The sequence below is a fragment of the Amblyomma mixtum genome, chromosome 1 (assembly GCF_055824585.1).
Source record: "Amblyomma mixtum isolate Tamu chromosome 1, ASM5582458v1, whole genome shotgun sequence".
Classification (NCBI taxonomy): Eukaryota; Metazoa; Arthropoda; class Arachnida; order Ixodida; family Ixodidae; genus Amblyomma; species Amblyomma mixtum.
In genome coordinates, this window is record NC_143012.1 from 223,113,567 (window position 1) to 223,130,435 (window position 16,869).

Genomic DNA, 16,869 nt, shown 5'->3' on the forward strand with positions numbered 1-16,869 from the left:
TCACGGCCAATCTTGCTGTTCTCCTAAAAATTTGTCCTCTCTTGAGACTCTCCTGTCACATAATACTACCAAAATCTCTCACCTGCATTCTGCATCCAACCTTTCTTTAAGTTTCTCCATCCTCTCAATGTAGACCCAAGGTACCAGAAGCCACTTACTTTCCATTACTTTCGCTTTGTGGGGGATAAGGTATAAGATGAACAAAAAACAGACACCACAAAATTTTTACTGCAATTTGACGGACACAGACACAGTCAGTTTATTTACAACCAAAAGCCATAGTCTTCACAAAAAGCCGGAAGTCCTATAAATAAGGTGTAGCAAAGCTGTCACAAAGCGCTTTTCGTACTTCTGTGCACGGTCAGTCCTACGAGGGCAAGCAGACAAACAATGCACAACTTCAGCCATCTGACACTGTGGTATTTTGTCGTCTATCGATATTGGCACAGCACAACCTTGGCTTTTAAAAAGCTTTGCGCATTTTGAGTCACACTAAATTACACATTTCATTTGGTACACTTGCAATGCGCGGCTATTTACAAACGAGCACAAAATCACACCGAGATTCTTTTCCTGGTATATAGCGTACCAAATAAATAACCTACAGAGCTGCACTTGAGGCTATGTACAGAACAAAGGCGAGCATTCTCTATTTCTCCTTTTTAAGGGCAGTGCCTTTGGTATATTGTGGACGTCATGTGGCGCAAGTATGGTCTTTTTCCCGGCAACACGTTGTTTCAGTCTTTATGGAGCGGTATCAGTAGTACTGAGGATGTCTCCTGTAGTCCCGTAACCGCAGGTACAGACAGCAGGAGAATATCATGCCAAAAACCTGAAAAAAAAAAAAGAAAAAATGGAGGCCCAATGACATCAGTTGCTGTGGTCCCTAAGCAGCGAGTGCCTTGAGTACTGCTAATAGTAGAAGTAGCAGTAAACATCAGTAGGGGTAAGAATATTCGAAATTTTCGAATACATTTCAAATATTATATTTTCAGTATTCATATTCGAATCGAAATGCAAGTATTCTTGTCGTTTCGAATATTCGACCCAACGTAAATATTGGTATATAGCCGAATATTCTATTGCGAGCACCGGCGTTCATTTCGGTCCTCAAGTCCTATCGATAGAGACATAACAACATGGCGGCGCCCACAGCAATGCGTAACGTTGGGCCATGACGTAGCTGACTGCACTGGTGAGCTCCTTTGTGGGTATAACTGCGAAGCTGGTATAGCCAGAGCTGTGCACGAAGTACCTCGCAGTACATGCCAGTTCAGTGCCAAGTTAGAGGGCATTTTCTGGGGCTGGAGAAGTCGTTTCAGCTAGAAGGGAACTACTTCGGCCTGACCATGTGGCGCAGCTGGTTTTCTTTCAGAACAACCTTTAATGTTCATCCCAGCAACGCGCTTTTGTGTTTATGGCAAGCTAGCCTTAATCAATGCTGTGTACTAGCCATCTTCTCTGATATTTCCACTCTTCTAAGAATAATGTTCTAGACTTGGATACTTTTTGTGCAGCCACACACACCTTTTGTGTTCATTTAATCATTGATAGTTGAACTGTGATGTTCTTCGGTGCCCAAATAAATGTTTTGTTGTGGTTAAATGCATCTGTCCTTGATTATTCGATATTCGATTCGATGTTCGGAACCAAGTATTCGTATCCGATTCGTATTCAAAAATTGTGATATTCGCACACCCCTAATTATCAGGAAGTGGCGCCTGATTTGGATAGTGCAAAAAGGTTGGTTTCCAGCCAAGTCAGATGTTACTGATAGCAAGGAATATTTTCTTGAGGGCATTGATGTTTCATTGTTTTTTAGCATAAGTATTCACATGCATGTTTTTCACTTGTCTCAAAATCATGGCCTACACATAGCAATGCTTGCAGCCAGTTTGCTGTTTCGTCTTCTTGGCCAGTTGGCCCAAACTGTTTCTCTGCATTGAAATTTGGTTCTATTTTTTTCATCAGTGTTTAGAAACAAAACTATTCTGTTACAAATGTGAGAAAAAAAAAATTAGACCTGCTCAAAGCTTACTGAATTGTTTTGCTTTCTTTCTTCTTCTTATGAAATTATAAAACAACTATGCTTTACATTAATGCAGCGATATACCTGCCAATGAGATGGGATCAACTTCTTCAGTTTCCATAAAACTCGGTGTAAACAAAAATTGGGGTGTCTTTTCCATCAGCTGCAGCAGCCAGAATTAGGGAAAGTTGCTAGTGTCTTTTTGACCTACGTTTTCTAGCAGTTGTGCTGTTAAAACCTTCAGCATCTTTTTGTCATAGTTACTTTTGCAGACTTATCGCAGTAAAGCTCTGAAACTGTGAATTTACCTGAACAAGGCATATTCCCAGTCCAACAGCACCTATGATGATTAAATGCTCCCGAATTTGATCATGAAGTGCATTGATGCATCCCTGAAAAAAAAAAAAGACAAGATTGGTCGTGAAACACTAGCTGCAGCCCTATATTTCAGCATTTCACCAATATAGATGCGTAAGCACTACAGGCCACCACTTGGATTTATTTGCTCACTTCAATTACCGTATTTTCCGGTGTATAAGACGCGGGTTTTTTTTTCATAAATCTTGCTGGTGCGTCCTATACAAGGGTGCCTCTTATATGCGAATTTTCCGTTTTTTTTTTTTTTTTTTTGCGAGTTCAGAAATTACTCAGGTTCATGTTCAAGCTTTTTTCACCGAAAAAATATTACTACTAATAACGCGGTTGTAACATGGTTAATACTTCATTACGGGGACCACCGTGCGCAAGTTTTTTAGGTGAACTTTATCATGAAACAGCGGGGTTGACCACTGCCGGGATCTTAAACACGCGGCCGTTTCGGAGGCCCCAAGCAAAGGTAATGTGAAATGGCAAAAGATGGCGACAGTCACACTTCTCGCCATTGTCAAGACAAGCCAAGAAAAGCCGACATTTTTTTTTAGTCACCCTTTGCAAGTACGTAGTGCGAAGAGAACGCTTCAGCCGCGTTGCCTTTTCGATAGCGCATCCAAAGATGAAGACTTTGAAGGTTTTATGTAAAAATAAATTGTTATGGACATAAAGAGAGTGCTTTCGCTTTTTTTTCTTTTGTGCTAAAACGTGGGCGGGTATGGCGTGAGTGTTGCCTTTCTCGATCACTTAGCATTGCTTAAGAACTTTTCACACGTACATTGCATTTTGCGATGGTCGCATAAGCATGTTTAATTAAGCCTCACTAGTCTAACTGGGTAAATTGGGGTGCGTTTTATATACCAATTTTTTCAATGACAGCCTGCATATATGGCGGGTGCGTCTTATACAAGGGTGTATCTTTTACACCGGAAAATACAGTAGACTATGTATCTGCCATTGCGAGCAAACCATGTCTCAAGTTTACTCCTAAATAAAGTTGAAATGCACCGGTGTAGCCTAGTTGCAAGTGTGCTGTAGTTTTCGCTTAGGACTGAAACAAACTGAATCTGCTGATAGCTCTCTGAGAGATTGCGTACCACACACCAGGTATTCAGCACCGATGGTGCATGGTATGTCAGACCACGCATTCCTGTGACGTGGCACGCACGCTTTTAGTATGGTTTATAACTAGTTGATGTTTCCTGTGCAAGACATGAAAGGAGTACTAGAAATGTTACTAATCATGCCAACTTCTACCAGGTTGTGTAACCTAAGGACATTTTAGTCGCTTGCAGTAGTTGAAGTAGCTTTTGAAGAGACGACAGAAAACATGATAGTTTTGCATGGGCCACTAACGATTTCATGCCACAACATATTAAGCACACTGTCAGGTTGTACAGTGGATGTTAAAGGTGCACTGAAGAGAAACCTTAACTCGTCTTTTTACCGCGGGAACTTGATCTCCACGTTGTGAGCATTCTTAGAAACTTCGAATTATTCTCCTGTGCGGCCGATTTCCATAACTTAAATCGGTTTAAATGTCCTGGCTCCTGCCTTTTTTTTTAACTCGCCGCAGATGACAGGAGGAGTCAACCAACCTTTAAGCGAGTCTCGTGGCGGCTTGCCGCTCCGCCATCGGCGGAGCGATACGTAGCGATCGGCAAAAGCAAAGAGTCCACGCATATTTTTATTTCCGTGGGCCTAATTTGCAGCTATGTTGCCTCTGACTGGATCTGTTTATTCACGGAAAGCTAAAAAACTAAATAAAAGCGAAAGCAAAGCAGCCAAGCAACTACCTGAAAGGCATTCCATGCGTTAGTTAACTAAGAATGCTCAGAATGTGTAGATCGATTTGCTGCGGTAAAAAGACGAGTTCAGATTCCTCTTCAGTGCACCTTTAAAAGTGCCAAAATGAACAAGTGGTGGATGAGACAATCGAAGCGTTACCCAGAATAACAAAATACAGGCATATTACAAGGTGCTCACGTCATAGTAAATGTTTGAAGGGTGGTCCAGCTTTCCACAGCCTGTGCCTATAGTCTTGCAGCAAGAATCTGGAACTTTGTTCTTGACACGAGGTTTCTTACGAAGCCAAGCACTGTGCTTCCAGTCTTCAAAGCCGTTGGCACCACAGCACTTGAACTGAAAAAGGACAAAAATTTTGCCTAGGCTTCACACTCTCAATTTTAGCAACATGCATTTGCCAGAGAGCACGGCACACTTTCTAAATACACCTACACGCTATTGTAATCACATCACAGCTGTATGCAGTCTTCCTTGCAGGCACAACAAGAAATGCAACCAGTGAAGCAAGAAATCAAGAATGATATTTTGGTCAAGCACTATTCATTGCATCTCATTTTTGCTCCTTACAGAGATGCGTGCTAAACTACGTCTCGGTGTAAGCAAAGAGAGACGGTGAGCAAAAACTCAGGTCGTCACAAAGCTTGTGACGCTGTCTATCATTTTGCAGTTTAGATGTAACCAATTGAGGTGCACAGGCTATTGAGCTGAAAGAGACTGCACTTCTTATTAAAGCCGCTGTGGTGGCTGAGCGGTTATGGCACTCGGCTACTGACTCGGAAGACATGGGTTCTATCCCGGCCACGGCGGTCGCATTTCAATGGAGTGAAATGCTGGAGGCCCGTGTGCTGTGCGATGTCAGTGCATGTTAAAGAACCCCATGTGGCCAAAAATCCCAGAGCCCTTCACTGCGATGTCCCTCACAGCCTGAGTCGCTTTGGGACCTTGAACCCCCATAAACCTAAACCATAATCAAGGCGGAAAGCTGGGCTAGTTGGTGTGTCATAGTTAATTAAAAGACTAGCGCATAAAACTAGGACAAAGACAGAGAAGGAGACAGGACGAGCGCTAAACATCAACTGAAGGTTTACTAGAACAAACAGGTACTTAAAAACACTTCAGTGGCACATGCGCACACTGGGTTACAAAGAGCTCAAACTAATCAAGAAGTGGCAAACTGTTTCGAAGATACATGGTTTCTTTCCTGGTCAGGGCAAGTGACGTCGTAGGGGAAGGTGACAAGTGTGTCAGCGCAACGTCACTTGCCCTGACCAGGAAAGAAACCATGTATCTTTGAAACAGTGTGCCCCTTCTTGATTAGTTTGAGCTCTTTGTAACCCAGTGTGCGCATGTGCCACTGAAGTGTTTTTAAGTACCTGTTTGTTCTAGTAAACCTTCAGTTGATGTTTAGCGCTCGTCCTGTCTCCTTCTCTGTCTGTGTCCTAGTTTTATGCGCTAGTCTTTTAATTAACTAAACCATAAACTTCTTATCAAAGCAGCTAATCAGTTTTCTTCTTCTGAACAAAGAAGCAATGCAGCATTGTCATGACTGCCAGTGGTTTTCTATGAATGAAAGCATCTATCACATACCGGACTGAAAGCATCCTGCAAGCTAGATGAAAACTTCATTCAGGATGCCTTCTGTGCTGTAATACCTCACTCTGCGGTGAGGCAAGGCTTGCATTGACTTGTACTATGCAGCAGGAATGGAGTGAAAAGGTAGCTTTTGTAGTATCCACTGAATTGGATTGAGTTCTCAAAGCAGTGGCAACACTTCCTTCTTTTTCACACCAACTCAAAGTTGTGGCACCTTCTAGCTACGCCCTTCTAAAAAATTTTTTGATTATGCCACAACTGTCCATAAATCTCGTCAGTTTCACCCTTTAGTGTAGAGGTTCTTTAAATGCTGGCTGTCTTGGTTGTTGCCCAATATTTAACAGTTTTTACTGTCCCCAATTAAGGAGGGACATGGGTCTTAGAGCGTTTTTTTATTTACAGACCAAATGCAATGAAACTGCACAGACGTATTCAGTTTTTTCTGCTGATTTGAAATATGCAATTTGTTTATTTCTAGGCCAATTAGTTCCTGAGATATTAATATATATCATGCCATCGTCTGCTCAAACAATAGAAAAAAAATGGGCCACCAGAAATTTAATTTTAATATGTGAGTAGATACTACAATGTGTGAGGAATCCAACACTGGACGCAGTTTTCAGTTTTTTGTCTGTGTGGACAAATGGGCTTAAAGTTAGTTTCATGTGTGTCATGTGTTTTCTGGCACTGTATGTCTGGTTAACTCACTTGCAAACTAACTATTAAGCCCATTTGTCCACAGGGACAAAAAACTAAAAACTGCTTCCAGCGTTGCATTCCTGACACATTGTAGTATCTACTCACATATTAAAATTAAATTTCTGGTGGCCCATTTTTTTTCTATTGTTTGAGCAGACAATGGCATGATATATATTAATATCCCAGGAACTAATGGGCCTAGAAATAAACAAATTGCATATTTGAAATCAGCAGAAAAAAATTGAATAAGTCTGTGCAGTTTAATTGCATTTGGTCTGTAAATAAAAAAAAATGCTCAAAGACCCATGTACGCCCTTAAAAGCTTAAGCAGAATTGAGAGAGTTGGAACAGTGGTTAGATTCACAGACAGTTGAGTATCTACTGGAAGGCGCTGCCTGCCTAGCTTTCTGCACTTTTCATTCTATAAAGTATTGTGAGGAAGGTGGTGCTTGATCACCGTGTGCGGCAAAGTAGTATACATACACTGCGCTGCAAGTCGTCGATTGCTTCCGTCCTGCTTGCGTCATTGCCGTAGCTCTCGACGAAGGTTGTGTTCAGTCCATCAGCAAGCTCGTGCCATACCTGAAATGAGATTTCCCACCATAAATGCTTGTAGGCACAAGGCTAAGCTGTAGGCTCAAGGCATGGCATATTCGTTTTCTCTCATCTAACTTTTCGCGTAATCTTTCTCCACAATGGTATCCACTCATTTCATTTAAGGAAGGCCAAGACAGGTGATCGGGTACTGCCACCTCAAACTACAGGTCGTATTTATAAACACCTCACTTATAAGAGCCCTATAGTGACATTAAAAAAAACAATGGCACATTATTTTATTTGTGTTTGTTTGTTTGTTTGTTTGTTTGTTTGTTTGTTTGTTTGTTTGTTTGTTTGTTTGTTTGTTTGTTTGTATTCCTCAAGGACCTCATAAGTGAGGCATTACATGATGGGTAGGGTACATAACAATGTTCTGAAAACAACAAATGCACAAAACATAATTAGAAAAAAGGCACTTGTAATGGCCAATTACAGACCATGGCACAAGATGCTGACAGGAACAACCACACACTATATGCTACTGAACACCAACATCAAAATCCATCTGCATAAAAGAAAGATGCATACACAAAATATAGTGTGTGAAAAAACGTAGAGGATTCAAATGAGCACAAAATAGAAAAGGCAAATGTCTCATTTAGTGTGGAGAGTTTTGCTATAGTAGACTGCAATAATTTGAACTTTTGCTTAATTCAAATAAATTTCAACATTTTGTTTTGATGCTTATGTTTGCAGTCCATTTTAAACCACTTAATTCATACTGCGAATTCTCTTAAGTTCTCTTAGTTCAAACTTTTTGGTTTGTTCCTATACTCCTGGTATGCGAAAGAACAGCGGCTGAGGTCAGATACGTCAGGGTAGCGGCGCTTCGGTGCCGCATGGGCTGAAATTCGTCCCCTCCGACTAGTTAACTCAAATACGGTTCGATAAAAAATAGGCGGGGGGGGGGGGGGGGGGGTACAGATCGATTGGGGTCGTGCCGTCGCCGCATAGTTTTGTTTAATGAGCTCAGCTACCAGTCCGCGACAATATCGGCTATTGCCCGCACATAAGAGAGCCAAGGCCAGCTGTAAGCAGGTTGGGACGCTGATTCGCTGATCCTTTTTTTTTTTTTTAAGCATAACGCTATTCCGGTGCAAATTTGTGTTCCCCTCACTTCCCTCCATGTGGTCGTGTATGCCGAAAATGCGCAGTCATCACGAGCTGCTGTGTGGAGGCTTCACCACTACTGCTTCACACTTGTGAAGGAGGCTGCAGAAGGCCTATTTCATTGCAGTTCTGCGCTGATACTCCCGACAGTAAGCATGCAGTACACCATGACGAAATTGCGAAAGCTGCTGTTACCGCCCAACTTTCACTAGAAAGCATTCGACCATTGCTTATTTCTTCATCGGTTATATGTGCTGCGGTGCAAAACTGTTTTCTGAAAGTTTTTTGTTGCCATTCGACTATTAGAACTTCGGACAATTTGGGCCTTTTTTTCGATTTCCTTGAGGTTGCAAGTAATATTGTTTTACTCTATTGGAAAATGAATGCATTACTGGTAACTTCACCATGCAGCCAGTTGGGGACTGCTGGTTGAGCAATGCCTTTCACTTATATTTCATGTTGTGCTAAAGCATTTAGCTTTAGTTCTAAAATACTGTTTGTATGCACAGATTCCCATAAAGCAAATCACATTTAGTCTTGCATCATATTAAGGTGCACTTCTGATAGTTCAAGCTATAATCTTTGGTCCCTTGAACTTGAATTAATGAGTGTACCATATCTGTAATTTCTCGTTGGTTTCCCAGACAGAGGGAGCTGAGGTGCATTTAATGTCAGCTTAGGAGGATGCATATCTTGAGAGGTATGCAGTGGCCATAGTTTTTGCAGACACCATGTTTCAGGGAGCAGCTAATGAAAGGTACATCCTTACTTTAGAGCATGGATGCCACTCTGCAAACGAATGGAACATTTGCAAGACCTTGATGTGAGGGACTTGCAACACTGCCTACTGCCTTCAAGCTGTAGCTGTAGCATTTCATACACAGCAGTCAACGCTGCCAAAGCTAGCGCACACAGTGCTGTAATGCAAAGGGCATCACAAAAATCTTAAATCAGTGCTATAGCATCCCAGAAAATGGCTTGCATACTTTTGACAAAGTATGTGCATGTGTGTGTTGCAACACTGGCATTGATTGGAGACATTATTTTTACCTGTTCTTCATAGACGTAAGCAATAATTCCAGCAACAGCTTCCATCAGGAAAATCAGCAGCAGCAGGAAGGTGTACTGCAAAGTGAAGGGAAAAGTGTTAATAGGTTAGAAATGATAGTACTGAGCCCATAACTGCATTTCCATGCTTGTACAGCTGACTATAAAAGCTGTACTTAGAATACACAACAATAAAACAAGTTATCAAGCATTCACATGTGGTGCACTACAAAGACCACTTTTGAAGGACTGGGTCCAACTTAGAAGCCCTTGAGCCTGCTGATAGCTATAGTGTAGCTGAACCTGTGCAACTAATTATTTCTGATGCTTGGAAGAGGATTTCTGATAAATATCAAAAACACAAAATACATTGGCAAAGTGCATGCCTACCTCCAGCTACATATGCTCCTATTAACACTCGATCAGCAGAAACTCAATACATCTGCCAAGAAGCCAGTTTGTCAACCATCAACGCTCCATGATTGCATACAAAATATCATAAAGTGTTCCGAGTAGTACTGTGACATGTATACGAGTACCAGTTTGCAATAAAAGGTACTTTCATTGGACAGCATAAATCCCTTTAAGCAAATGAAGAAAAGATAAGGCATATACTGAATGGCTTTCATCAGATATTAAAACAAGTATGACTGCACATCGGTATTCAACAGCACACAAGTTCTAAGGAAAAGACTTGCAGACCGATTTTCTCACATACAGGTGACAGTATGGTGCATGGTGTGTGGAACAAAGACGGGATTACTGGGGATTAATTTTGCTTCTTTCTGTTTGTGAGTAGAAATTATATGTCTGCAGCAATGATTGGGCACAGCAAGACAATTGAAATTTCAGCATGTTTGATCTTAACATAAATAAAAAATGCTCAGAATGAACAGAAATAAAAAGTGGTCAACTTTTAACCACAGTCGGACGTTCTTACTATTGTAATGGACGTTGAGATGACTGCTGCTATAGTCGTATACAACATAAGTCTGCAGTGAAGCCCTGTTCACATTCAGGACTGCCGAACAGGATTTTTCCGTGACAAAGTAGATCACTGTAAAAGCTTTCCTTATTACCTAATCAACAAACTAAAAAGGAGACAAATTATAAGCTTGAGAAATTTGGTGCCTCTGGCTTGTTTCATGCAGTTAAACTTTTAAAAGCTGATCATGGTCACTGGTGTAATTAGCCAGCGGAGTAATACAGGACATCGCGGACTGTATCCAGTGTTACCAACTGCCGTTTTTTTTTTTTTTTTTAGTTTTAGTTTTAGCCTAGAACAGCCATTGCCCTATGCTAAGGTGGTGGTTCCGTGACTAACAATGCACACAGACAGCGTAGATTTTGCCCTTCTCTCTGCATAAAATGCGTGACTACTTGACCAGTAGGTCAGTACCTCTGTGGATATGGTCCCACTAATCACGCTGAAAATTGGCAGTGGCTTAGCTCAGCTATGCCAGGATATACATAGCGAGAGGTACGGTATATCCCTGCATGGTTACGTCTAGTTGTTTTGGTTATCGTGATGGCTACATGTTAGACGTTAAAGACGAGACATGTGGTGAAGGCGGCACGTGTTATTAAACTTTATTGACTTCCAGAAAGACGGCCCGGTAATCCGTAAAATAACATGCGGCCGTTCGGTCGGAGGCAAGCGGCGTCGGCGCGCGGAGCCGGCAGCTGTGACGTCACTCGGCGGCGGCTCCTCTCGGTCGGAGCGCCGCACCAGTTGCGCGGCTGTGACGTCACCTGGCTCCTCTCGCATGCACACAAGTGGCGCCGAAGGCCCACGGCGAGACTACGGGTAATGTAGCTCTCGGCACAAAAAGTGTGGTCGGCCGAAGACTGGCCGCAGCAGTCGGGCCTACTAGAACATCTCTGGCCACTCGGCCTAGCTTGGCCCGAGCATGGGGATCTGACATTGATTAGCCTTCAACCGGTCATTCATCGGCAGATGACCTCAGGCCAACGTGAACAGCCAACACATTGCCAACTCTGCCAACCTTCAGTCGTGGTTTGCCCATTTATGATACGGCAAAATCCCAGGCTCCAGTAGCGGAAATCTTTTTAGTGGCATGGCTTGCTTGAAACGAGTGCTCTATTCCATCGACACCACAACGAGCACGCTGCAGCTACTGTATGGAGAAATTAAAATGCGCAGCATTTCTCCACACACGAACTAGGCTGTTATGAATAAATATAAGAGATGGTTTGTTGTGGTTTATTGGGGTTTAACGTCCCAAAGCAATTCAGGCTATGAGGGACGCCGTAGTGAAGGGCTCCCGGAAATTTCGACCACCTGGGGTTCTTTAACGTGCACTGACATCGCACAGTACACGGGCCTCTAGAATTTCGCCTCCATCGAAATTCAGCCGCCGCGGCCGGGATCGAACCCGCGTCTTTTGGGTCAGCAGCCGGGTGCCGTAACCACTGAGCCACCGCGGCGGGGTAAAATATAATGTTGCAAAAAAGTGGCACGTCACAACTCAACCATGGCTGCTGATGCGAGACGAGGACTCATTCAGCTACAGATAATCGCAGGTATACCTACAAAGTACAGAAAAAGTAACAGCGTGCGCTCCTCTAACCGTGTGCATTAGCAGTTGCCTCAGCCAGCTGCACGGCAAGGGTAAATGACGGCCTGTGAAGATTTTGCTCTATTTTATTTTTCGTTCAGTACTGAACGAGACGTGTGCATATGGGAGGGAGGTTAAACAGCCATAGGTCTATAGATAAAAGAGTTAAGAAACAATGGCGCAGTCGCCCTCTGAGCCGGAGGCGCGCACTCACCGCCAGGAGGAAGCACCGGTGCAGGCGGCAGACGGCCACGCAGCCGAGCGCCGTGACGAGTATGACTAGTGCCCCGGCCAGGACCAGCATGTAGGCGGTGGACGCATACGTGGCCGTCGTCAGCAGGCTCAGGTGGTGCCGCTTGGCCACCAGCGTCCAGATGCCGACGCCCAGCACCGCGCATCCCGACAACTGCGAAGGGGAAGATGTGGCCAGCGTAAGGATACAAGCGAGTACGACAAGCCACCGGTGATGAGTACGACACATCTACTACAGTCACTGGTGATGAGAAAACACCGTGCGTGACTTCGAAGTTCGTTTCTTTTTCTTTAATAATGGACTTCGAAGCTGCACTCCAGGAGCCATGCCGTAGTGGAGCTCCACTACAGCACGCACAGCACTGGGATGTTTTTGCATTTCGCCTCCATCGAAATCCGGTCGTCATGGCCTGGTTCAGCATACTCTGCGGGCTTGGGTTCAGCAATCGATGAGCTACCGCGGCTGGTTAAAGTACTACGTTTCAGCGATACAGATGCACGTTGAATACCGTGGGTTCTGAAGATGGTGATAACATTGACCGCAGTTAGTGCAAGGCAATCACAAAAAAAGTGCAGTTCATTGACGAGGCTAGACTAAAAATAGCACTTTTCCTCGCATAATTATATAGCAAAGCCAGCGATCGATACAAACGAGGTTGTTATATATGGTACGCCATTGAGCCCGTTCGTAAGTGGCGGAAGACAAGTCCTCTTGTCCAAACGTGGTTAGCGCATTGAAACACCCCCTGAAGCCTTGTTCACAATGCTTTGTTTTGTGTTTCCGCAGTGAAGACACTCTTGTCATGACCACGGAACCCTTCATCCTGCTTCATCGTCAATGTATACAATGCGCGCCCGCGAGGATAAGAGCAGCGGGCTGTTGCCAAGACTGGTTATAAGGCTACGAGGACAAGCACCAGAAAGACATGGTAGTGCAGACACATACAATAAAACCTGCTAGGATACAGAAATATGAAGGCATATGTAGCACAGCCGCACAGGGTGTATATGAAGACGTGTTCGCAACGGATACGGCTGGTGTTGTTCATACGTACCCTATAGCTAATTTATTTTTGCATTCATGTGAATACCAATTTAAGTTGGGACAGCCGATGAAACCTTGGCTTCCTTTTACGCAGTCATCATGCTCAGTACAGTCACGCTCAATATAACCTGCAACGCATCTGCGGCGGTCGCAGCGCGTTTTGCGCTTTACAACAACTTAATGCGCCGTCTTACACACTGCAGGAAGTGTAACTTTTCGCCGCATACAGACTTCTGTTGCCTCGTGAAGGAAGTGTGTTTCAAGTCGTACTGAGCACCACAGCACGTATTATATTCTTGTTTCCGTTCGCAAACCTGCACTGCATTCAGGAATTCTTTAAGCAACTCATTTCAGACAGCGCACAACTAATTTTTTTTATTATTGTATTCGTTTGCTTTTTTTTTTCCTTTCTGAAGCCTTCCTGTCAAGTGCATCTCTTCTCAGAGGTGCTGGGCCGTGTATCCGGAACAGGCCGCGTTCTTGCCCATAGCGGCGGCAACTGCAGCTCCCGGGCGTGACTGGGCCCTGGTCGTCGGCACCTTTTTAGCGCACCGCCTTCGATTATCAGAACCGTTAATCATAGGAGTGGATCGGCAGACGAGCTGCACGCCGCAGCCCCCGCCCCCCGTTCAAGTTTAGACGGGAGGCGCCGCTCGCACCCATCTATGCCCCCGAACCGTTCTCGAGACCGACGGACACCCGCCAGTCGTGGTATGCGCTGTCCGTTTCTATGCCTTGCGTGATGTATCGGGTCCGTTCCTGGAGCTGACGTCCTAGCTTCGAGTATCGACGCAGAAGAGCGCGAAGGCTACACGATGTTGCTCGAGGTAAAACTAACGGCCTCTCGATGGTGCGTCAGCAGTCTGACGTCTGACTGCCGTTTCTGGAGAGGTCCGGACTGTTCAATTATTTTATGCGAATTATTATTAACGTAGGTTTCGGGCCTTCGCGCGACGCCCGGCGGTGGCCACCATTGACCCTGAAGTGGGGTCACGTGACATGACGTCACGTGATGACGGCGCGATATGAGGCCCCATCTGCCGCCGGTCGCCTCCCGGCGGTGGCCACCACTGACCTTCAAGTGACCTTCAAGTAGGTCACGTGACATGACGTCACGTGATGACGTCACACCGGCTGCAGATGGGGCCTCATATCGCGCCGTCGGTTGCCTCCCGGCGGTGGCCACCATTGACCTTGAAGTGAGATCACATGATGTGACGTCACGTGATGACGTCACACCGGCTGCAGATGGGGCCTCATATCGCGCCGTCGGACGTCGCCCGGCGGAGGCCTCCACGCTTCGGTTCGCGCCGTCGCGCGCGACGCGGCGGCGGCGCCACCATCGCTGCATCACGTGATATGTGACGTCACATGCTTCGCATCCACTGGGCTTCACCTTGATAAGTCTCCAATTTTTTTATCTTATACGCACACAGAGCCGTCTAGCCACTGGCCCCGGTGCACGCCGAGGTCTAATGACTGCATTTTTTTCCCGCCTTTTCGAACAGCTTGAGAGGCCAAACTGCGCGAGCGCTCAGACCTTATGCAAAACTGCTGCCATCTAGCGGAAGAAAACCGAAACGAGCAAATGGCGCCATGTTGGGGGCTTGTGGTCACGGAGTCAGCATAGTTGCTTGGTGCGGACCGTGTGCGATCGCTTTATTATAAGTTTTTTTATTTTATTTTAAGATTTTTTTTTACTTTAAGAACTTTTGGTGGCTTTCGTGTTTTCTTTGGTTTGGAGAATGCAAACACTGATGACAAAGCTGTGTCAGTTAGCATCTTGCACCCACTAGCAATGTTCCTCAGGAATTCATTTTCTGTGAAATGCTTTGAGCAGATGCGGGCAGTCGCAATGTTGAACGGGGGATCTCTCTTTATGGCGATTAGTCATGCTTTGCGCATCTTCAGCTCATCTGGGATGCAGTGGAAAGACACCTGCAAAAGAAAAACGCACACTGAAATACGCTGCATACCTGGAAATATTTTTTTCTGCATTTGGCTCAATGCAGGCTTTGCTCAACATCTTGTTTACATTGAAACTAAGAAGAGATTTTGTAGTTATGTTCTTCTGAAAACTACTGCTTAATGCACAATTGCAAGATAACTTAGTGTGCCATGCTGCAGTGAGGTTAGTTATCTGAAATAAGTCAGAAAAACAATCAGTCGAGCATTAGGGACGTTGTGAGCTGTTTTCAAATTTACATAAAACCTAAAATGCCTGGTGATAATAGCCGCCTAATCAATACGTTGCGGTGGCTCAGTGGCTAAGGCGTTGTGCTGCTGAGCCGAAGGACGTGAGTTCGATCCCGGCTGCAGCGGCCGTTTTTCTTATGGAGGCGAAAAACGAAAACGCCACTGTATCAAGGTTTCGGCGCACGTTACAGATCCCCAGGTAGTCAACATCAATCCGATGCCCTCCACTACTGCGTGCATCATAGCCCAGGTGTAGCTTCGGCGCTTTAAAATAAAAACAAAACGACATGAACATCTGTGTTGCTCGCCTTTCTGCGCCCCACGATTCATATTCGGCAAAGTGATGGACTGACCATGACTGCCGACGCTGCACTGTGGGTCGCACTAACGCTTTGATAATACGATCTTCGCATAATACGCGGCGATCGAACAGCCGACCACGAACGGTAAATGACCGATTTACGCTGCCTACTGCCTACGCAAGTCACTGACACGGGCTACGCGAAGGTCCGTTGCGGATCCGTTCGCCTGTGACACTTCGCAAATTTAAGATTGTATAAGATGTTTAGAAAAAATTTATTTACATATGTACACATGCCAAGGTTACAAGATACATTCACATTAACAAAAACACATGACATTAAGCATGTAAGGTGAGCCAATTAAACAGGTACCGTAAACATTTCTAAGTAACTAACAGGAATGGGCAATGTAAAATAAGAATGCACATATACCGATTGACAGAAGAGTGAAAAGTCGATAATTAGTCATTGAAACATTGAAAAGGAGACTTTAGCGCCAGTTTGGCCTAAAAACCAAGACAAGACGACCGTTATTAACAGAAATAAATGGGCATGACCATTGTCGGAGAAACTCTTCCTCACCCAAGAAAAAGAGTTCCTCGGACAAAAAACTAATCAGCTCCCGTCGGAGACGGCCGAGAATTGGCCACACAGCGCGGCGTCGAAAGCCACTAGCGACCGCGGCGCATCGACTGCGCCATAAACTAAAAAGACCTGCAACTATTAACAGGCGAGCAAAACGGCCGCTGGGGAAGCGGCCGCGGGAGACGAAGCACGAAATGCCCTGCCCACGAAATCCCGCATGAACCGCGCGCCAAAAGACACGCGCTACAACACAGGTGACTGTAGCGTGGCGATTAGATTCCGGGAGCGGGCAATTCGGACAGGTACTGGAGCGTAACACACCCCACCGCTCTAACCGGTCACAAGTAGGGAGCACTGCCCAGCCAAGTTTCCAGACAAAGTCACGTAGATGATCTGGGAGAGGTGTCGACGCTAAACGCGCCCACTGAACGCGGCGCATAGGTGAGCGGCGAGACGCCGGCACAACAGGTAACAATAGTGTGCCCATAACGTCCACCACACGGTCTGCAACGATGTTGACAGCAGGTGCTACTGCTCTTACATGCCTGTAAAAGGCCACTGATGAAGCGTAGAAAGCGGTAGGTTGCTCTGACTGGGGTCCATGATTAACAGGGGCCGCCGGATCCAAAAAGCGTAAAGAAGGGCCCAAAAAGTACCGAG

General features: G+C 45.0%; 1 protein-coding gene across 2 annotated transcripts in view; it reads right to left on the reverse strand.

Moving 5' to 3' along the window:
• Positions 1-234: 234 nt before the first annotated feature.
• LOC149371031 (CD151 antigen-like) overlaps positions 235-16,869 on the reverse strand; it is a 111,232-nt gene continuing 94,597 nt past the window's right edge. For both annotated transcript variants that reach the window (XM_089564318.1, XM_089564312.1), the window contains 6 exons: positions 12,044-12,235; positions 9,254-9,328; positions 6,980-7,078; positions 4,385-4,540; positions 2,338-2,421; positions 235-832 (listed from right to left, as the gene is read on the reverse strand). In XM_089564318.1, the coding sequence (XP_089420444.1) occupies positions 758-832; positions 2,338-2,421; positions 4,385-4,540; positions 6,980-7,078; positions 9,254-9,328; positions 12,044-12,235 (681 nt within the window). In that variant the 3' untranslated portion in view covers positions 235-757. The remainder of the gene's footprint in view (positions 833-2,337; positions 2,422-4,384; positions 4,541-6,979; positions 7,079-9,253; positions 9,329-12,043; positions 12,236-16,869) is intronic.